This window comes from Perca fluviatilis, chromosome 7, assembly GCF_010015445.1.
Source record: "Perca fluviatilis chromosome 7, GENO_Pfluv_1.0, whole genome shotgun sequence".
NCBI lineage: Eukaryota > Metazoa > Chordata > Actinopteri > Perciformes > Percidae > Perca > Perca fluviatilis.
The window spans coordinates 28445591-28468190 of record NC_053118.1 but is presented as its reverse complement, the minus strand read 5'-3'; the positions used below and the strand labels follow the sequence as shown (position 1 = coordinate 28468190).

The window sequence follows — 22600 nt, the reverse complement described above, 5'->3', positions numbered from 1 at the left end:
AACGTGTAGAATGTCGGACTCCACCTTTAATGCAAACCATTTTTTGGTGGAAAAACTAATGAATGTACAGAGGAATAAGTGGAGAATAAGGCCTGGGAAATAATGTTAATTGATGAATATTCTTTTACAACATGTTTGACTTCCTTTTAGTGAGCTAGTCTGACACACAGAAGGCTTTCATTCAAGCAAACAAGCAGCCAGTATGCACACAGCACACATCACTCTCCCAGCCAGTCTAACCTGTATAGTAGGCCAGTCGTCTGTGGTCCATGTCAAACAGGAACCATCTCTTCTTCCAGGTTTTCACCCTCCCCCCTCGTTTGGTCAGGAAGCCTGCGCAGCGTCGCGGCGTCAGACGCAGGTCCGTGCAGCTGGTCACGCCGTGACCCAGGGACTCCACGTGGGCTCGGAGGTCAAAGTTGGGAGAGAGGAAGAGGGGCAGGCTGCGTTGCTGGAGGGCTTTCTGTGATTAGATGATTGATTGTATAGGATCATGATACTGGGCATGTCTGTTTGGTCCGAAAAGATTTGTTGTGCTTTTCTTGTACATGTTCAACCTTTATTTATCCTCGAGAGATCATTGAGGGGCAACCCTCATTTTCAGATTACAAATACAGAACAACACAGAAAGTACAATCACAAGAAATACAGACAATAAAACATTCAGAATTGGACGTTTTTTTTTATAAATACATTAAGATAATATGGATCAGATGTAAAGAAGTTATAAGTAGAAGTTTGCAGGTTTAAACCCAGATTTCTAAATTGTCCGAACGGCACAATTAAGTTGTTTTTTGTACGTAAATGTGTGTCTGATTAACTTGTTCCTCCAGAGGGAGCTACATGAAGTCTGATAAATTGCCTTAGGTGATTTCACTCGAGTGTGCGTTGGTCGGGTTTGAAGACTACAAGTTTGAAAATGAAAAAAAAAACATTTGGAGTTGAAAAGGAGTGAGCTTAACGGACCTCTGCTGCTCGCTACTCATCTCTGCCTGAGGCTCTTGGCTCAAGGCTGCATTAGCGGCTACTTGCATAACTCTGCTTCTGCTGAATCAGTTATTATCTTTTCCCTTTTTACCTGGCCATCGCTCAGAGTAAGAAGATGACTGAAAAAATATGTTTTTCAGGGCCTTTAACACTACTTTCTGGTTGTCATTTCATTCTTACCTCTGGGGTGTTTGGAGGAGAGCTGGTGTTTGGTTGGTGGTCATTTGGCTCTGCCTCTGGCCTTTGTGGGGTCTCAGGCTCCGGAGGTTCTGTTTTGGGAGAGTTTCGCTCTTTCTGCCTTCTCTCCTCCAACAACAACTGCTGTCGCTCTTCCTGGGTGCACACGTTTCATTGAAAATTATTAGCCATCTTCAAAATAATGTGAATTCTCCAATTTAGAAAGACAACGATGATACTGTAGAGTTGTATTTACAATGCATTCCTTGATATGAGCTTCCAAAAAAAGGCAAGCTGACATCGAAACATACCACTGAACGTTCCCCTTTAAGGTTTTAAACTCCACATAAACTCACAATCATATAGCTACACATTTTTCAGTCTTGGCATTTGCCAATGCTACAAACATGCATAACAAACATCCACACATCTGCTAGCTGTTTTCTTGGACCACGATGTGCGAGCTGAGTGGGTGTCAGGGATCAGACAGCCGTGTCTAATGCAGTGTGTCGCGGGAGATTAGAGGTGTCAGCAAGTGTTTCCCACGGCAGGTGACTCACCCTTTCTCTGAGCAGCCTCTCTCTCTCTGCCTTGGCTTCCCTCAGTTTCTTCTCGATCTCCACGAGATCCAACAGAGACGGGCTGTGAAGGGAAGAGGAGTTATATATTCATTCATCGGCCAAATACACTAAAAGCTAAGCTACAAACAACCCTGGTATGTGTAGAAGGGTGTAAAATCGTCAAAAACAAAAAGCAAAAACCAGGAGCAGCACTGCAATTATACCTATTGATGCAATTGGAGTGCCATCCGGCTCCTGAGATGCAAACATGCCAATGAGATCAGTCCAAAATTCCAAATAAAGCTGGTATTACAGTAAACACAGTATTATTAATCAGACAAAGTACAATGTAGGCAAACTATCAAAACAAAGTAAATGTTTGAATTACGTTAAATCCCCTTTCAGGCTTATCGATATGCAAGTTTTCAAAGCAACATGAGACAACTAACACTGCTCCAAGGAGACCAAAGCATGTGTCCAAGATCATAAAATCCTGCAAAAACTCGACATATTTTGACAGTATCACATGACACTGTAATGCTACCTATACAGTACTTAAAAACCAATGTTCTGGTTCATGTTGCAAGACATGTACAGCTTTACGTATGATCGCTTGTTTTATTTGTTTACGTTTTTTGCAAAGATATTTATTTACACTTTATTTGCACTGAACTTATATTGCTTTCATTCCTCTGGATGGATGATTATATAGAACTTGAGTGGTGTTTTTTTAAGGAAGCCTTTTTTATGGCAGATTTAGTTTGTAAAGCCCTGGGACAGAAGACACAGTTCTTTGTTTGCAATGTACTGTTCATTTCTGACAAATGTCCAGTATTTCTTGGTGTGCATAACACCCGTTTACCCCTATTAACACAAGACAATACATTACTAACTGTTGGTACTGCCTTATGCTAGTTGCGGATATATATTCTATAGTATAATTCGTTCATGCACTTAACATTGGAAAATTCCTAAAAGGATTATTCTGGTTAGTCTGTTTCTGTAGTTTAGCCCCTCATTCTTATGTGTAATTATAACATTTTACTTACAAAGATAAGATCTGGGAATGTGTAAATCCTGCTGAAAAGACATCCCATGGGGCCAGTCACATATCATAGAGGTTTTTTAAAAACTATTTTAACTAAAAAAAATATTTGGAAAGGAGAATGAAAATGAACAATAAATCAAATGAAAACAAGACCCAATACTGAATTAACTGCAATGATCTCTTATGGTAACAGCACCTTATATAATATGTTCTTATAAAACCCTTCACACACTCCAGATTTCTCCCTCCTGTGAGCAAAGGTGTGGGTTATAAAATTGCCCCTACTGTTTCATGTAAATGCTAAAGAAGTATATCAACTTCTAAAAGCACATTAAAAAGCCACTCTTCATTTCTCTCTTTAAAGGAAATGCTCATCAAACGAGCAGCGGAGTAGCTGACCTGGCAGCGCGGGAACTTGTTGCACTGTTGCACGGAGTAAGCAGCCCACCGCCGTTGCTGGTCCCATTTCTGTGCCCGTTGCTGAGCCTGTGGGAGGGGAGGGGGGAAGTGAAAGCCTCTGGGCTCTGGCTGTCTGGAAGCGTCCTCACCAACACTGAAAAAGGAAGGAGATAGAGAAAGACACACGAGAACAACATGCATGAGTCAGCGCACATTGCTTTATGTAAGATGTGGCTTGTGAGAGAATTTGCGCAAGTGGTGGCCATGTATCAAGATAGTGAATCATATACTGTAGAAATTACAGTTACGGCTTTCAGGAACAGACAAAGCAAGGAGAAGGACACCTGGCAAGACTTGACATGACCTTGTAGATCAGGCTGCTGGGATGTTTGGTGACAGATAGATGTAGGTGTGTGAAAAATAGATAGATGGGGGTGTGTGAAAAATAGATACTATCGAAGAGAATAAGTATAAAGGCTGTCAGTACAGGAAAATCCTGCTTTCTGCCAGCGTAATAACAACCTGCCGACTCAACTGACACACCTTTGATTTGACTAAAAGGGAGGGAACTGAACAAACAATTGGACAAAATGAGGACCTGAGCGCAAAGAGAGAGTGCTTATTGTACTATAGCATGGTGCTCTCAGCTTAAGAAATCAGACGCACAATAGAAAACAGAAAAATGAGGGCTGGTAATAGCTCACCCTGTGCTGACAGCGGCCTGTCATTGACTCGACTGCGATGTGAGCTCCGTCTTCTGGGCAAACTGGTAGATTCTTTGCATGGGTCCTACAAAATAAAAGAAAACAGTGTAAGCATGAGCGGTGTGACAAACAGAGATGAAGCAATTAGGTGACAAAACAACTGGTCTTTCGTCAGAAATTTAACCTGCAATTATTTAGATTATTGATTAATCATGATCAAGTCTTTTTTAAGCACCAATACCAAAAATGCACAGCTTCCAGCCTCTAAAATGTGATTATATATTTGCTTGGCCTTCTGTGACATTAAACTGAGTATCTTGAAGGTTTGGACTGTTCTGATTAAACAAAACATTTTAAAAAAGGTCTCTGGGAAATTGACTTTTTGGAAGGATCGATAGCTTCATCGAGAAAATAGAAATGGCAGATCAATCCACAAGGAAAATTACTGATAGTTGTGAACACATGCTGTATCCATGGCGACATGATGTATACCTGAGGAGGCTTGTGAAGGGGAGGGGAGAGTGACATCATGCAGGGGGCCGAGCCGGTGATGTCCGACCAATCGTTGAGAGGCTTCTTCTCTTTGAGAACCTGTAGGACCAGATTAAAGTTTATTTTGAAATCCAGTAACGTATCCGTGATGAAGAACTGGCTGCAAGGCACAAATGCTGACAGTTTAAATAAACGGAAGCGGCAGGGAATACGGCAAACAGTAACAGATGAATGCTGCTGCGTTCGACATACCACATCTGACTGAGAATGAAAACTCCTCTTCCAAGAGGCACCGTAATGAGTTAAAAAATTATCATTGCCTCTCTATCTTTCCCTCTAGCCCTCCCTTCCTGCTTGACTCACCAACACATGAGCGATTCAGTCGCCACATGCAGTCCACTCTTTAACCCTTATCTGTCTCAATCATTACTCTACACCAGTACATGCCCACAGGGAATGTGTGCAGAGTTAAGATTGCAACAGCAGTTACTGATCCTTGGGTATTGTTTCCTTCTACCTCTGTGTTCTCCATCCCTTGTTACAACAATGAGATTGAATCAGAACGTAATACACAAGTAATTTTTTCTCAGACACAACAAGCTCTCACCGCTAAAGTTCACTACACGTGCCAGAAGTAAACCCCATCCCACACGCGTCGTATTTTAGTCATACACACTTGGTCATGTTGTCTGACACTGTCTTGTCCCTCTCTCCTCCTCTGTACTGTCACTCCCTTCTTCCCTCCCTCCCGCTGTTCCCATTTTCTCCTTTAGAAGAGCAGATAAATTAAACAGTTTTCTGAAAAACACCATTTTTAACGCGCAGATTCATTCAAGGGCATTTCTTTTGGCTTACCGCTTGTTGAAAGGATATGGAACTTCTCCAAGCTTGCCTTCTCTCCCCTCTCACACATCCACACACACTCACATGTCCACACACATTCACAAAAGCAGCACCCTCCCTCACATTGCTTACTCCTCCCTCTATCCCTTTCCTTCCCTCCCCTCTCTCTCTCTCAATCACTCTCGCTCCCTGTCTCCCTCTCCCTTTCCATATCTGATTTGCTTTTTCCCCTTCCACATCTTGTCTCCTCCTCATTTAACCGGTGCCTTCATGAGTCTGATCAAAGGCCAAGCACTGGCTGTGTGATAAAGTCACAGCTCAATTTAATTAGGGATTGAGTAAATCACATACGTTGGAGCAGCAAGAATTCCTAATAATCACAGATAACACATGGCAGCGTGGGCTGTCCAAAGCTACATTGTGTTTTAAAGCTTAGCAGCCTGAGGCGGAGTCTGAAATCAATAATAAACTAATCACTAATTGCCAACTGATGCTCAAGAATTTTGGTCATTCCTCTCATCCAGGAGGCATACAGATGTACCCTTTTTTTTTATTGTGTCTGCACATTGCATCACAGTAAATGCGTATATATCTCGCGTAGGGGCAATTGATTGTACGCTAACTTTTTATAAAACAATGTGAAAATTTAAAACAGGACCCTATTCAGAACGACGGGATACATCTCAAAAGGCTTATTCTGTAAACAGTGAACATTTTCAAGTGGGTCTAATAATTCCCACGAGACATTTGGACAACGTTACGAAATGGAAAACAGAACAGTGAACAATTTCACCCAGCCTGAGGTTCTAACAATGCAATATTTGCAGCTTTAACACAGCTGGTTATAGGAAAGCTAATTAGCCGATCGTGTGACCAAACTGCACCAGAATAACTTGGGCATAGGTAAAAGAAAACGTGCACTCTTAAAAAGGGATTCTTAACTCAACCAATAAGATGATTTACACCTTTAGAAATGTTTAGCTCTGTCAAAAATGTCACTCCCTCTTTCACACATTCAATACTTCTATATAACACAGAACTAGTTTACTTTAGAGTTACTACACTAAACCTACCTCGAGCCCATTCACTTATGACACTATATGGTGGACATTTCAAACTCAGATTTTAGACACTCAAATAAAATGGCAGAAATGAAATATAGTGTATTATAGAGCAAATAGAGTGATTCTGAACACAATGCATTTGAAAGTCTAATTATTTGATATTTTGAATTTGGACATTTAAATAAACAACGGGCAAACTAGGGAGACAATAGGAGTCAATTTCTCACACAGTCGCCATCTTCTGTAATATGTACTGGTTCCCTTCTTTAATCAAAATTAAAATGCTGTTTCCAATCAAATATCAAAGACAGACTAATGAATGAACCACCAGAATGAAATATCGCTCTTCATTATTAAGCAGCAGTAGTTACAGCGATAGTCCACAATATCATAAATTCCTCTTACAGTTTGACTTGTGAGGACCAGGTCTCTCCTCTCTTTCCTCAAGGCGTTCAGCTCCCTCTCCTTCTCCCTCTCCATCTCCCTCAGCTGTCTCTCCAACTGCTGGACTCGATCCTGAAAATTCACAACATAATTCCATTCAGCGTGGACGGACATATGCTTTCTTCTCCTCAAAAGAAATGGCATGTGCTGTATCCTTTTCATCTGGCTGGCCCGAGTTGACTAAATCTTTTCATTATGTTGTGGTATAATACATCGTGTTGATCAAGTGTGAGCAAATGTGGGGCCCCGAGCCGAGCTGATCTGCTCAGCCCGAGACAATGCAAATCAAACATCCATTTTGCAAGTTAATGAGAGGCACGAGAGGAACAGGTGACAGTGGGGCTGAGTGTGACTCAAAAGAAATGATGGACTGATATTAAATCAGCACCTTAGGACAGAAAATGTGACACAGTGAAAGACAGACAGACAGACAGTATAGAGATGAGCTGTCATTTGGTCACACTGCAGCTGAGTCAACTACCATCCCTCTCACACAATCCCCCTCTTCTTCTCTCACTCCTCCTCTTACATACTCCAGCTAATTGAGGAACAATTCAATATTATTTTCACCATCTAATCTATGTATGTGTTTTTGTGGAATCTGACACGTGAATGGAAAAACTACCTTTTGGGAACTTCCCATTTCGTAATGTAAACAAAGATCACATGTCAAAAGATTTTACACATGCTCTCACTTGCTATCAGAAACACCTGGAAATAGTGGAGGCTTCAGAAATAATTTAGATACATGAGATTCAAGAGATTTTGACTGACTTTTGGACTCATCACACGAAAGAATGACAATAGAAAGTTTGCTAATAAAGCTTTTTTTGGCATTAATAACCCATGCCATTACATTTTATACAAACACTCATAGTCCCCAGAGGATGAATCCATCTGGCTTTCAGGGTCCCCTGACTGTCATTGTTTGTGTGAATTTGGTACAAACATTCATGTCCATCCTAGGATGAATCGTAAAAACCTTTGGTGATCTTCAGACTTTTCATCTTGCGCCATCATCAGGTCAAAGTTTTTTATTTGTCCAATACTTTGATTTATGATCAAATACCTGGAAAACTAATAACATTCCTATCAGCCTCATATGTACTTTGTGTTTTGTGCTAATTAGCAAATATTAGCATGCCAACACTGCAAGTTAAGATGGGAAGCATAGTGGCCACTATATGTGTATGCTGATGTTAGCATTCAGCTCAAAGCACCACCATGTTTACGTACAGCCCTACCAAGCCGTTACCATGGCTGCAGACTCAGAGTCCTTTTTATACTGCAAAAGATTGATAATGCCGTCAAAGAAATATTCCGCAAAACAAACAACTTGTGCATCTTCTCGCTTCCTCAACATTTCAGAATCAGAAGCATCTGACTGTGGCGGCTTTATATATATAAGCTGACAACACAGAGACTGTTGGGATGAGCATGTGAATGTCTCTACACACGTTTCTAAATCGTAGTCACTTAATTAGATATTTTAAAAAACATGTTCAATAAATCACCCACTTAATAAGATATTTAAAAAAAAACATGTTCAATAAATCACTATCTAAACAAAGTACACACCCAGGTACCAAAGTCTCAAACAGTTGGCGCCTCACTACAGTTATACATTTAGGATTTATCACACAAGTGCCAACATGTTCCAGGCCTCTTCAAATTACCATGTGAATCTGACGAGTTTTACTGTCAGTTTCAGTTTGTTCTATTTCTTGACTCTTTTCATCAAAAAGCTGCACAATGAATTGTTTAACAATGCCAATCATTATCTTGGCTTCCACAGTAAATCTGAATAATTGGGTACTATATTGTCTCTCTGCATTTAGAGTGCCTGGTCTGGTGCGTCCAATCAAGCCTGCTCTATTCAAAACTGTCTGACTAATCACAGACCTTATTCATAAATGCTGCGTTCACCAAAAACAGGTTTTAAGATTAGGGTGAATGCCTTGGATAAATCCTTTTTATTTGGTTGCATTATATGATAGAATTTCTGTTGTTATCATCTTTAATTGTTTTGTATGTTATTTGTATGTATCAAGAATATGTCTTTTCATTTTTAACATTTGAAATGATGCTGTAAATAATCAGGACAGTTTCTGCCAATTATTTCTCAAGTGCAGTACATATATTGCATAAATAAAAAAAATCATGAACTCAGTGTTGAACAAAACTGATCCTGATTATCATTTTAGCCATGACAATGTAGCCTTGTTCCAAAATCTTCCAAATCAAAGAAAAAAAGTTGTATCTTTCCATCGTCTCCACTGTCGTCGGTCGCTGCTCTGTTTTCCTTCTGTCTTGCTCTTTTGATTTCTCTCTCATGGTGGCCTCTGATGTAATTAAGCTTGCTGTACAGAGTCATGTAACAGTGTCAGGGTGATGCTGGTGAGAGTGAGGTAAAGAGTTTATCCTCGTGTCACAATTTAACGGAGGTGGGGGAGAGGAAGGTGGGCAAGTCTTAACCTGCAATGACAACCATGGACTGTGAGAGGGTAGTGTGTGTGTGTGTGTGTGTGTGTGTGTGTGTGTGTGTGTGTGTGTGTGTGTGTGTGTGTGTGTGTGTGTGTGTGTGTGTGTGTTTGTGTGTGTGTGTGTGTGTGGGTGGGTGGGTGTGTGTGTGTGTGTTGTAATTCCAAAAAAGCCCTCTTATGTGGAAGTGAGTCCTTCAGGGCAAATAAGCCACTAATGATATTTTTCACTGTTTTTTACAGTGCGAAAATAGAATCTAGATTTATAGCTTTGTTGATCAATGCCAACAACTCTGTGATTATTGTTGGACGAGCTCAGATTTGTGGCTCTAAAGTTCGCTTTTTGGTCTGCCCTCGGCTTATTTTAACTCTGAAAAGAAGAAGAGTAACCTCACAACTCGGGGATGGTGCAAAACCTTTCAACAAGAAAAGGTACTTTTTTTTCTCCACAAGTCACAAAGGAAAAAGAAAAAAAACATTTCAGACATGTGCTCTGATGGTTTTTCACAGTCGTGAATATACTTTAGATCACAAATAACAGAAAGGGAGGAGATGGGTGGCTGTGGGTTATTGATGCTACAATATTATTAGTTATTACGCAAAAAAAAGAAAACTTTCACGAGTGAGTTTTAGATGAGGTAAAAATTTACACTACAATTCAAACAGAATAAAATATGTTATAGCATTGCATGTATACAGAAGAGATTGGGGCCACATGTGAAAAAAATGTATTTATGTTCTGAGTTTAAAGTCAGGATTCTGAGAATAAAGAGAACAAACACAACACATGTCTGTGACATGAGAACAACTTTTTAACAAGTTACAAACTTGATGTATGTAGAGCTTGAATGGACTATTAGAGTGTGGGGTGTACTGTTATTTTGTCCACTTGCTCCATGCACAAGCCTGACGTCACAAGTCTGTGTGAAGGTTTATCCCATGTTAGCCGGCGGGGGTAAACACTGACATGAAGCACATGACACGCAGATAAGCTGCGAACCCGTATAACACGTCTGGAGCAGCTGTGAATTTCTGAGAAGAATTCCTCCTTGTTCCTCCGGTTGTTTACCTGCGCAATGTTGATCCCGTGCTGCTGACGCGAAATTTCCTTCTCCATGTGTCCTGCACTCTCTCCCTCCTTCTCTTCTTCCATCGCGCTCTCGTCCTCCTCGTCAATGCCGCTCTCTTGCTCCAGAACCTGAAACTCCCAGTCCTCAAAGGCCCGAACTGCCGCTTCCATCATTTCTTTCTCCTGCATTCAAGACAGAGAATTTAGCCTAATATAACCAGTTTGTAACAGCCTTTGTTTTCATTTTTTAAATGCTGGATAACAAATTAAAACGAACTGTAATAAACTGTGCTGAGATTTGAATAAGCAACACTTGTTACTACTTTGTTATTTAACCTTTTTCCTAACTAATCTGTGAATATATTGTTTTCTCTAAGAGAGACTTCAGTTACAGCTACGAAAATCATTTTATAAAGAATAAAGTTCTTTCAATGGTAGGCAATTTAGTACAAAAACCACAACATTCACTTTGTAACAACAAAGTGAATGCCTTCCAAAAATGATATTATATTCATATTAAGATAGCTAATAATTTAAAGAAAATCCCCAGATTTTGTTTTACTTTACCAGATGAGTTTGTGTGCAGCAATATGCATATCAGTACAGAGATAGAGAACATCAAAGTTTACTATACTTCGTCAGTATAAGCACGGTGGTGGACCTAAAGAACATTTTTAAACGTTTAAATGTTCAGTATATAAAAGCGCAAGCGCGGGTGAAAGTAAAAACTCGTACAACCTCATTGTCTCATAACCGAAATACCTGCCCTCTGGTTCTTATGCAGTGTGTACTTAAGTTGTTTGTGTTTGTGTGCATGCGTGAGGTTTTCTCTGTGCCGCAATTTGTGTCAAACCAGTTTCTAAAAAGTCTTTCCTAATAAATCCATCTTGTTCCGTCACATTCACAAAGAAAATTACACATCCTGTGTACTGTGTGTGTGTGTGTGTCTGAAACACTGACACATCAGGTTGAACAGGTACTGAACAATCACACTTTGTGCAATCCAAAAACAACATTTATATAGGAGTCAGCATCAATGCTAACACACCCTGTATCTGAGACACAGACTGTCAGCACACCAAGTATCAGTTTTAGATTTCTTTTGGATTGCTGCCAACAACATCATTTATTACATTTCTTTCTCAATAAAAACGTTCAACAAGTTTAGATACTGATAGATAGATAGATAGATAGATAGATAGATAGATAGATAGATAGATAGATAGATAGATAGATAGATAGATAGATAGATAGATAGATAGATAGATAGATCTTCTTCAATATAACAATCACAACCTAAACCCCCTCAAAAGCAGTAAACAGACACAGGCCAGTTTTGTGCTGGTTTTGACTGGTAACTGAATCGCTACTAATCTAATAGATAATGTATTTAGATGAATAAATGAACATCACCTTTTTAGTTTGGTTACCAGAAGTTCTAGGAAACAGACCTAGGATACAGTTGTGCTGATCAGCAGTGTTGTCAGTCTAGGTTTGTGTTATATATTACGGTATATTGTTTAATAATTAGTTTCCATTTTTGTACAGGTAATGATGATATGTCAGACATGTAATTCCTCTACCCTAAAGCCCTATTCGCACGGGATAAGTATTACCTGGGGACCTCTTGTAGTTTATAAATTACCCCCACACGTCTGTGTTTCGTCTGGCGCATTCACACGGGATAACTGAAGTCTGTATTTTACTCAAATTTACAGACATTATCCCCCGGATATGATGTCAAAACTTTTCATTTATAATTGACAACGCAACCAGTTAGACCCCAAATCACAGAGATGCCGATTCGCACGGGACTAATATTATCACAGGACCTCCGTTTTCGGCGAAATATGGTAGGTCATTTGCGGGGGAATTATTACTTTACAAATTAGAGACATGACCGATTCGCACGGGATTAAGATCACAGACAACCTCCGCGATTATTACAAATGACTGGAGGTCACCAGGTAATACTTATCCCGTGCGAATAGGGCTTAAGTGATGGATTCTGCCATTCAGACATGGTTGTCTTTTATGTCTGTGTTCCTAATGCTTTTATTTAGACTTAGATTACAGAAAGAGCAGTATGATTTTGGGCAGATTATTACTGTTGTACAGAGTTTTAAATCTTTTTTTGGCCTGGTTGCACTGCGAGGGCGAAAATTGTTTTTATATGGCGTTTTTCCATTACATGGTACCTGCTCGACTCATCTTGACTCTATTCGCCTTTTTTGTTTTTTCCATTATGAAAAAAAGTACCTGGTAATAGCAAACAGGTACTTTTTTTCGCATCACCTCCGTCAAAGTTCCAAGTGAGCTGAACCGATACCAAAAGGTGACGTGAGAACCTGCAGGCTGCTGATTGGTCGGAGAGAATCGTCACTAATCACTGCGTCATCATTGCTAGCGACAGACGGGGGGTGTCCTGAACAAACCCCCCATTTTTAAATAGTTTAGCCAGCTGTGTATTTTTTTTTTTTGCCTCCAGTGTCTTTTGAAAAAAAAAAGTGTCTTCTGGCTGAGGCAACAGCCACATGCTGAGAGTCAAAAACAACACACCTTCGACGTTCTGTGTGTGTGTCGCGTTAAGTCGCGGCAGTTTCCTGCGGCGTCACTATGACGACCAGCCACGCTCGCCTCACGCATGAGGCGGTACTAAATCTGCAATGGAAAATGGAGGACGGGGCAGTCGAGTCGAGCCGAGCCGAGCTGGTACTAGCAGTGGGTAAGCGCCAATAGACTCATCTGATGTGAGAAGAATCTCCTCAAAACACGGTTTCATAGTTAAATTGAATAAAATTGTATCTGTGCGAAAGAGATTAAGCTGTTTACAGCAAGACATGCATCTCTCTCTCTCTCTCTCTCTCTCTCTCTCTCTCTCTCTCTCTCTCTACCATGTGCTGCTGCAGCCTTTACATTGATTCAATTCAGACTTGTGCCAGGTTAAAAGTGATATAGAAATGTTACTTGGTCCTATTAAAGTGCCCATATTATGAAAAAATCACTTTTTCTGGGATTTGGGGTGTTCTTTTGTGTCTCTGGTGCTTCCACACACATACAAACTTTGAAAAAAATCCATCCATGCTGTTTTGAGTGAGATACAGTTTCTGAATGTGTCCTGCCTTCAGTCTCCTAGTGAGCTGTACGTCAGGAATCCGCTCGGAATGTGATCGTTAGCATGCTAACAGTTAGCATTAGCATGCTAACAGTTAGCATTAGCATGCTAACGCTAATGCTAATGCTAACGCTAATGCTAACGCTAGCATGCTACGTCGTTCTCAATAGCAAAGCACTGCTACAACACACACAAGTTCACCATAATCTACAAAAGAACTACTTACATGTGTGCCCTCATTTAGAAGTCTCCCAGCTAATCCTGCCTTGTAACTGACCAAAGTTGGAGAAACAGCCTTTCTTTTACTGTCTCTAGAGTTAGCTAGCTGACATGCTCTACATCTGAGCTACTGAGCATGTGCGAGTGCAATCAAAGATAGTACAGAAGAAGAAGATGGAAAGAGGTCTCACTCTGTAGCTAAAACAGAAACCAGGTGAAAAGAGCATCTGCAGCAGTGAGAGAGAGCTGTGCAGTACAACAAAAATATGGTGTTTTTTGAAAATGAAACCATGTAAACCTATTCTGGTACAATCTTAAAATACAGTTATGAACCTGAAAATGAGCATAATATGGGCGCTTTAAGATTATCTATTATATATATATGATAATCTTGCTAACATGCTAAACTGCATTTACATTATCATAACAGGGTGCAAGTTTTGTGGATGTTTTGTTAAACTGAAAAAGAAAGAGCTAAACTTTTGGATGTGTTGAAGACATCATCAAGTTATCGGAAAATGTATTTTCCGTTGCTTCATTCATGAAGAGGCTGTGTGCAGCTCAGCCACTCGCCTGCTGCAGCTGCACTGTTAGCTGTTCTCTCTGGCTCTCTGGCTGACTGGGGATCAGTTTCTCCTTCGCCTCACACCTCCCCTTCAGTTCCTCCACCCTGCGTCTTTCCTCCTCCAGACTCTCTCGCTCCTGCAGTTACAAAAAGTGAAGCAAGAGCACAGTCATCACCTAACTTTTAAAAAGAGAAGAAAATAACACAATAACAAGTCCATTTCTCAACCATGTTTACACAGTTTGTTCTGACATCGAACTTTAAACCAGCTCTACTCCAACAATCATTGCATGGGAATCAGCTTATCTTTGACATGAACTTGTGTGATGTTAGTGGAGCATTACAGAGCCCACACGTTTCTACCTGTAAAAACTCCTTAAGCCAACTTTTTTTCAAGTATTTCTAAATGTTTCAATCAACACTATTAGTCTGTTGGTCATGAATCATGTCAGAAAGATATAATCACAAATGCAACATATGTCTGTGACCAATAAAAAAACAATGATGTTAATTGTAGAACATGGTACCTTTTGTCTGTCGGTGCGTCTGTGCTTCTTCTTCTGTCTGGCCTCCTGCTGTAGAGCCTGCAGCTTCTGTGTGTGTCTGTGCAGCTGGCTCTTCTCCGTCTGCAGCTCTCCCTGCAGCAGGGCGATCTCCAGCTGCAGCTGAGAGAACAGGAGCTGAATCATATTGACCTGAGCTCAACCAAGTCACAGATAAGCATTCCTTTACCGTGACTGTGTCGATGTTTGGAGACGGCTTGGAGATACAAATGTGCAGACCTCAGCAGAGACACAATCAAACTCTCTGTCTGGGTTGTTAATTTGTTCCAGCCATGCAGTCACAGTGAGTTAAAAGAACCCTTGCGTATTCTTTAATTCATTCTAAGACTGCAATTTTACAATTATTTCATATTGATTCCCCTGATTATTTTCTCAATTAATCCTTGAATCTATGAAATTTAAAAAAACTGAAAAAAAAGACATCTCACTTTCTCAGAGCCCAAGATGAGATCTTACACAGCTTGTTTTGCCCAACCAACTGTCCAAATCACACAGATATTTGATTTACTATCATGCATGTAAAAACCTATTGTTTAAAAAAACAAACAAAAAAAACTTGCATTTGACAAGCTGGAACCTGCAAATGTTTGGCATTTTTGGTTTGAAAAATGACTCTGAAACTATTTAAATCGATTTTGAAATATTTGCCAATTCATTTTCTCTCAATCAGCTTTCCATCGATTAACCGTTTTAAATTTAAAATAAATCAGTTGTTTTCCATACATGTGATGATGAGACAATTAGATGTTTTTGTATGATTGGGCCACAATCGTCCAACACACTCACTTCAATCTTCAGTTCCTCCTTCTGTTGGTCGATCTCTGTGATTCGCTGTCGGAGCATGGAGGGTGACGACACGACCCTCAGTGAGCCCATCTCCAGCATTTTAATGCAGGACTGACAGAAAGCGGTAAAAAAAAAAAAAAAAAAGTAGACAATGATGATTGGTTTAACTGCATGGAGCGAGATGCTTCTTTTTTCCCATGCCGGAGCTACAGAGGAAGATTTCATGGGCCGCCACCATGTTGTTTGGCATGAAAGAGCCCCATGAAAGATTACTGTATCACCATTATCAACAGCTTCATCTTACCCTCTCACTCTCCGTGCTGCTGCTCTCTGTATCCGACTCCGCCCCTGAGGAGGCAGGGCTCTTGCCTCCAGTCACTCTGGTGATCCACGGCGGACGCAGCCCCTGCTGCCACGGGCTCCTGGGGCTCTCCATGTTATGTTGGGGCATTTCTATAGGCAGAGACAGGGGAGGCAGGTAATGAGAGCTACTCACTTTGTTAAATATTGTGGAAATCTAATCTGCTGCACAGTTGAAGGTGTGTCAGGGATCAGGTGACAGTTCACAGAGGGGATTTCACAGCTGAGTGGTGCTGCATAAGCACTGTTAAATACAGAAATCCCCCCCTGGCTTCCAGAAACTTTCTCGGATGGAGAAAACACCTCACAGTGAAGAGGAAGCAATAGTGAAAGAGAGAGGAGAGTTCAGGATGTGGGCGATAGTGTGTGGTTGTGTTTCAGCGACTCCCTGCTAGTGAAATAGTCTAGTCTAGTCTAGTCTAGTACCTCTAGTAGTCTACTTCCATTCTGGAACACAAATAAAGTACAGAGCAATCAGCCTCAGTGGGCCTATATAGAAACTTCCTCCTTGCATCTCTCGCTTTGGTCAGTGGTCTGCTCCCAATTGCCACTTCCAATTAAGCAATTTTCTTTGAATCCGAATCAGTTTAGGAGACAGTTTGGCCTAAATACTTCTTCAGGTTTGGCTCCAGTCCTTCATAACCATTCATTTTTATTCTTTCTTGCTCAGAACCAGCTTCTACCCAGACTTCAGGTTCTATGATTGATAAATTCCTATCACAAAACTCAAGTCAACGGGCCTCGTATCAATAGTTTATAATCTCGTTTCAAAAATAAAGCCAAACTGTTTGGACGCCCTAAGGACTACTTGGAGCCAGGATCTCTGTGTCACTTTAGCAGATGAGCAATGGGAACAGATATTAGACCGAAAAAAGAAACTCCTCTTCGATATGTGCAGGACACAGCCTTATACAGTTCAAGATTCTACATAGAGCCCACCTTACAAACGCAAGATTAGCTAGTATATATACCCCAATAGAACTGATAAGTGCACATGTTTCTGCTCTGTCCCAAGTTATCAGCTTTCTGGTCTGCAGTATTTGGTACAATTAGCACAGTCCTAGACAAACCTGCACACCTCGACCCCCTCTCTGCCCTCTTCGGATTCTCTCCCACACTCATCACGTCCAAAAACGCAAAGCAGGTGATTGCTTATACCATACTCCTTGCTAGGAGGCTCATTCTTCTCAAATGGACTCACTCCACCCCTCCCACACATAACAAATGGATTGTTGAGGTACTGAAATGTGTAAGGCTTGAAAGAGTAAGAGGTGCCGCAAAATCTGGCATTCTTTTTTAGCCCGTGTCAACACATGGAACACAACAAACTGACAGAAACTGACCAGTCTTAAGTGAGCCCTGAGCTGATCCCCTCCCTCCCTCCCTTCTTGTATGGTTTTGTTTTGGGGATTTGTCTACTCTGTCTCTTCTGTCCTGGTGTGTGTGTGTGTGTGTGTGTGTGTGTGTGTGTGTGTGTGTGTGTGAGTATGCGTGCTGGGTTTTAGTTTGTTTTTTGTGGGTGGGCTATAGGGACCTGAATACAGGTGTGTGGAAGGTCCAGTATATGGGTTTGTTATCACGTATCTGTACAATACTTTGTTTAATGCGAATGTGACTAACGAAGAAAAAGAGATTGGGGGGGAAAAAATGACTTTGAAGTACTCTTACGTTGTAGTTGTATTTGTTGTCTGTCACGTTCATGTGCATTTACCTGAACAAATATCATTGTATAGTGTGTTTACACTGTTCTACATCAAAGTGCTTCCCAACATTTGGGAATATGTCAACCTAAAGACCTTTATTATCCTGGTCTCTTTCTTCTATTTTGCCCTTTAGTCCTCTACTGTGTGGTCTCTCTTTACACAAAAACATGCACAGACCATGCACAACCAACTTGTGGGAAAATACTTTTGATTCCTATTGTCCAACCTTTTCCCACCATCTTTTCCATGCCCTCTTATATCCAGACCTTATTAGGCTGCAGGCGGAGTGGAAGCACAGAGATAAATATACAGCTGAGATATGAGTGAGGGCTTCCAAACAACGACTGGCACACTGACATGAAGTGAGAGACTGGAGAGGGGGGGAGAGAGGGAGGAAGGAAGGACAGACAGACAGACAGACAGGAGAAAGAGAACGGCAGGAAGTGGAGTGTAAATTGTCAAAGTTCAGCGTCTTGTTTCTAGTGATGCACCAAATGTGCAACATGCCTCTTTACAGAGGTGTCCATGGATATACAGTAGTTTACAATAACGTTCACAGAGGAAAAATATAAATATTACTCATCATGAGGATATTTCTATGGGTGTAATTCCTACTTGACCAGTCTGTAATCACTGGTGCAGAATCATGTTTACTTGTTGATCAATTATATATCCATAAACCTCGGTCGAGGTGAAGAAACGAAAAATCTGTACTTAAATGACCACAAGACGATTGTGAAATATCTTCTTTCATAATGACATAATAGCCTGTCTGGTGGGACAATAAGAATAAACAGTTTATCTGATCTTTTCCATTCCTAATGAGGCTATTATAAAGATTATTTCCACTCTATGACTGATGAAACAAACCAAGACAAAGTGTTTACGAAAATATTAAAACTGAAATTGCACTTTCACTTTCAGGACTGACATGCGATCACCTAATAAATGTCAGTGATGTGACATGAAAGGGGGGGGGGGGGAATAATTAATGATCCATGACTTTGTTCCATGGTCTATGCAGTAAGAGTAAATTATATTGATACACATGGTCTCATGACATGGAAGCAAATAATAGTGGCTTCTTCCATGGAAAATAAAAAATATATCTTAATGGGAAAAACACTAAAACACAATATAAAGAGACGTGCCTGATGTGGCCAACATATAGAATTGTTAACACTGACACTCATCATTTCTGGTTTTATAGTTTTCCACAAAAAATACCCAGACTACAGTATAAAGGAGCAGTTCAGTTTAAACGGAATAAAAATGAAGATCTTCACATACACAAGCTGCATTTTCTGTAGCAGGTTAGACATGGACTACTGTAGTTTACAGTCCAATTTCACAGCTCAGCAAATGCTTCCAGTAAGAGAAAAAATATAAATACCATGTTGGAAAAAAGTGTTTCTCGCTTTTACATGTTATCCCTTGGATCCCCCCCTTGTTGTCTTTCTATATCCATAAATAAACCAAACCAAAACCAAAATATGATTTCAAAAGACATGCAGCCATTCAATAACATTATTTTAAAGTGCTCATATTATGCTTTTTGGCTTTTCCCCTTTCCTTTATTGTTGTTTACTGTTGTTGTTGTTATATATCTTAGTGTGCACGTTGTAGGTTTACAAAGTGAAAAAGTCCAAAGTCCACCTCAAAGGGACTTAACATTTCCAACAGAAAACACTGTTCACCAACTGCTCCAAACAGCTCTATTGTAGTCCAGCCTTTACTTCCATGACAAACGTGTCACTTTGTAACACACACTATAATGTTCGCCTAGCTGCCAGCATGGCACACACTCATACTCTGCAACAGACTAGCTAGCAGTGCTTACTGCGCATGTGCGACTCCCAACAAAGAAGTGAGATGCCTCACTCTGTAGCTAAAACAGAGAGCTCAACACACAGGATGAAAAGAGGATCTGCAGCAATGTGCAGTACAACAAATATATGGTGTTTTCTGAAAATTAAACCATGTAAACCTATTCTGGTACAACCTCTAAATAAATAAAAATAAATTAAGTATTTTTTCTTTACATAGGGGTAATTTGCTGGCAGGTTGTCATGTTTGTGTTGTAATCATGTTGTTCTTACGTAGACGTAAAAGGCCCATGGTAACAACGGCATCATAATACAAATGATTCCACAATAATTCTACTATTTATTGCAAGACAGTCATCAATGATACATCATATATCAGTGTCACTGTAAGAGAAAACACAATCCTAAAGTTTAAAAAAAAAAAACTGCACAAAAAGCAATCATTTGATAATGCTTATTATTTACTGCATAACTAAGTTCTTCAAGTTTATATTGAAGAACATATTACTGTATTGAACATTTGTCCCACTACTACTAATTTCTACTAGCGCAGCACGATATGAGGAAAATATGCGATATGAGATAACATTGTTGAATATCGCGATAACTATATTACTTTCCATGAATAAACAGATATTAAAGTGTACTCAGTTTTGCATTTCTGCTGCTTTCAGTATTCTGCTGAAATACAATAAATTGCTTGTTGAATTGAAAGCAAAGGAAAATAAATAATGTCCAACATTCTTTTATTTTAACAAATTGAACATTGAAATTGATAATAAAAGGCACCGCAAAAAAAAGAATGAAAGTTAAATTGCAAAGTGTAGTTTTTGACTGATATTTTCTTTCAACTAACAAAAACAATCTCGGAGTGTCTCCCGCGATATGTCGCAGCCTTTCGCGATGTGTTTATTGCATCAGTCACGATGACGATAAAAAAAAAAAAAGGATATATTGTGCAGCCCTAATTTCCACTGTGGTCTCCAACCTTACGCTGCCCAGTAAAAGAAAACGAGGCAGAGAGAGCTTCACACCGAGTCGCATTATTATCCAAACAAACATCAGTGCAAGCATTCTCTATCAGACCTCCAGCTAAAGTCCACTCAGATACACTGTGGAGCCGAGAGAGAGAGAGAAAAAAAAAAAAAAAAAAAAAAAAAAAAAAAAAAAAAAAAAAAAAAAAAAAAAGAGAGAGAGAGAGAGTAAAGTCCATGCTTTCATGTTTCATGTTAACACAGTGGTTTGTCAAATGCAACAAACAAAAGGCTAACACTGAGACAGTAGGAGAGAGTAAGAAAGGCCCTAGTTATGGATACAAAATAAGCACATGCAGGAAAAAAAAGAGGACAAACTTTAGCCTGAGAGTTAGATCAAAGAACAGAACATAGATTTGTGCCCAAAATAATTGGGACTTGATTGCTGGTATTGCCTCTGGAAAATAAGATAGCAGAGAGGGAGTGAACAGTGTGTGTGTGTGTGTGTGTGTCTGAGTGTGTTTCTGTGTATGAGTTATGTAATGAATTCCCAGATGTAGCACAAGACATAGCCCTCAACTCTCAAACTGAAACCTAGAAGAGTTCAGGACTCTTACTGTATGTATCAGTCTGCAATGCTAATTATCAACCATAGATCAGCAGTAACTGGCAACAGCTGACTCACCATAACACACACACACACACACACACACACACACACACACACACACACACACACACACACACACACACACACACACCAACGTGAGAGTTCAACAACACAGCTGAGTGCTTCTGTTGTCATATTGTCTCACCATGGGCTCAAATCAGCAAAGTCTTATAACTCTCTTTCATTCTGAGGCTCCACTCAAGGCAACTCCATTCACATAACGGGGGAGTGGTGGCCTAAAGGTTAGAGACGCAAGCTTGTGACCGGGAGGTTGTCGGTTCAATCCCCAGACCGACAGGATAAAACTCTGGGTGGGGAAAGTGAAAGAGCAGCGCTTGTATAAATAAAGGTTAAATAAAAAAAATATCAACTGTGTGTTTGATCTCAAACAATCCAGGGGGAAGTCAGCCAATAAAAAAGTAACTAAATCCAGTAAATATAACACTTTGTGGATAGCAAAGATAGATATCCCACTTTCTACAGAGACAGTGGTCACATGCAGACATACATATTAACTCTGCAAGTACATACATTAAAGTATGACATAATCAAAAACAAGATGATGGCATTTCTTCGCCCAAATGTTATCAAGAAATGTTCTAGCGAGAAAACGTCACCATCATTTTCGATGTGACATATGCCAGTGAGGTCAGTTGGCATGTCATAAAAACATGGCATAAGGGTAAAAATATGTCCAATATGAAAATATCTTGTTCTAAAGAGAGAATCTTGAAACATTTTCTTCAGCAGGAAAGCAATATATTGTAGGGTTGTAAGTTTAGGTATCGGAATTAGGATCAGGAAGAAAAAAAATGGTATTGGAACATACCTATGTGAATATGTTTTGTAGTGTCCCTCTGTACAACTGTACTACCGTCTTTGCAACAAGTTAGTACGTTAGCACTAAGACCTAGTCCTAAGCATATATAAAAGTATGACTAATCTGGTACTGTAGCTCCCAAATGAGGAAAATAACACACAGTTGCACTCTGAAATGACCCTGACCCTGTCAGGAACCCTCGTTGATGAGTGGCTGAAAGGAAAAGTGGGGCTAAGCATTGTGTACACAAAACCATAAAGTCAACACTGACAACAACAGCTATATTCCACCAGCAACACACAGGACAAAAGAGCTCTGACCGTGGCATGCTAGGTGTGGGTGTGAAGGACGATTACAGCCCGTCACTATGCGTTCAATGCCAGTGCAGCATAGGGAAAACATGTCACACATGGAGCATGTGAGCAAAACTGCCCTGTAAAGAGGGTGTGGGGGGTCAAGCCACTCTCAATTCACTTAAATCAAACGTCTAAACTTATCAATTATTGCATATTACTGGGAATTTTTGTAGAAATTTGTAGAATATAATATTGTGCAGTGTGAACAGTAGAGAGGTGAGCTCTGGTGGCTGAAGCAACATTTCCAATTCGGGACAATATGAGAAAGATTGATTTCGCCACAAACTCAAACGTCACCATTTTCCATTAAATCCTGCACACTGTACTCGCTTTATTTTAGGGATGCACCAATCCGACTTTTTCAGTCCTGATGCCG

At 40.2% G+C, this 22600-nt stretch overlaps 1 protein-coding gene across 1 annotated transcript in view; it reads right to left on the bottom strand.

Moving 5' to 3' along the window:
- phldb3 (pleckstrin homology-like domain, family B, member 3) overlaps positions 1-22600 on the bottom strand; it is a 29930-nt gene that overhangs the window by 2890 nt on the left and 4440 nt on the right. The window contains exons 2-13 of the mRNA XM_039807064.1: positions 15820-15968; positions 15516-15626; positions 14694-14831; positions 14175-14303; positions 10268-10450; positions 6680-6790; positions 4368-4466; positions 3876-3960; positions 3172-3325; positions 1725-1806; positions 1168-1320; positions 241-463 (exon numbers count right to left, since the gene is read on the bottom strand). Of these exons, the coding sequence (XP_039662998.1) occupies positions 241-463; positions 1168-1320; positions 1725-1806; positions 3172-3325; positions 3876-3960; positions 4368-4466; positions 6680-6790; positions 10268-10450; positions 14175-14303; positions 14694-14831; positions 15516-15626; positions 15820-15966 (1615 nt within the window). The 5' untranslated portion in view covers positions 15967-15968. The remainder of the gene's footprint in view (positions 1-240; positions 464-1167; positions 1321-1724; positions 1807-3171; positions 3326-3875; positions 3961-4367; positions 4467-6679; positions 6791-10267; positions 10451-14174; positions 14304-14693; positions 14832-15515; positions 15627-15819; positions 15969-22600) is intronic.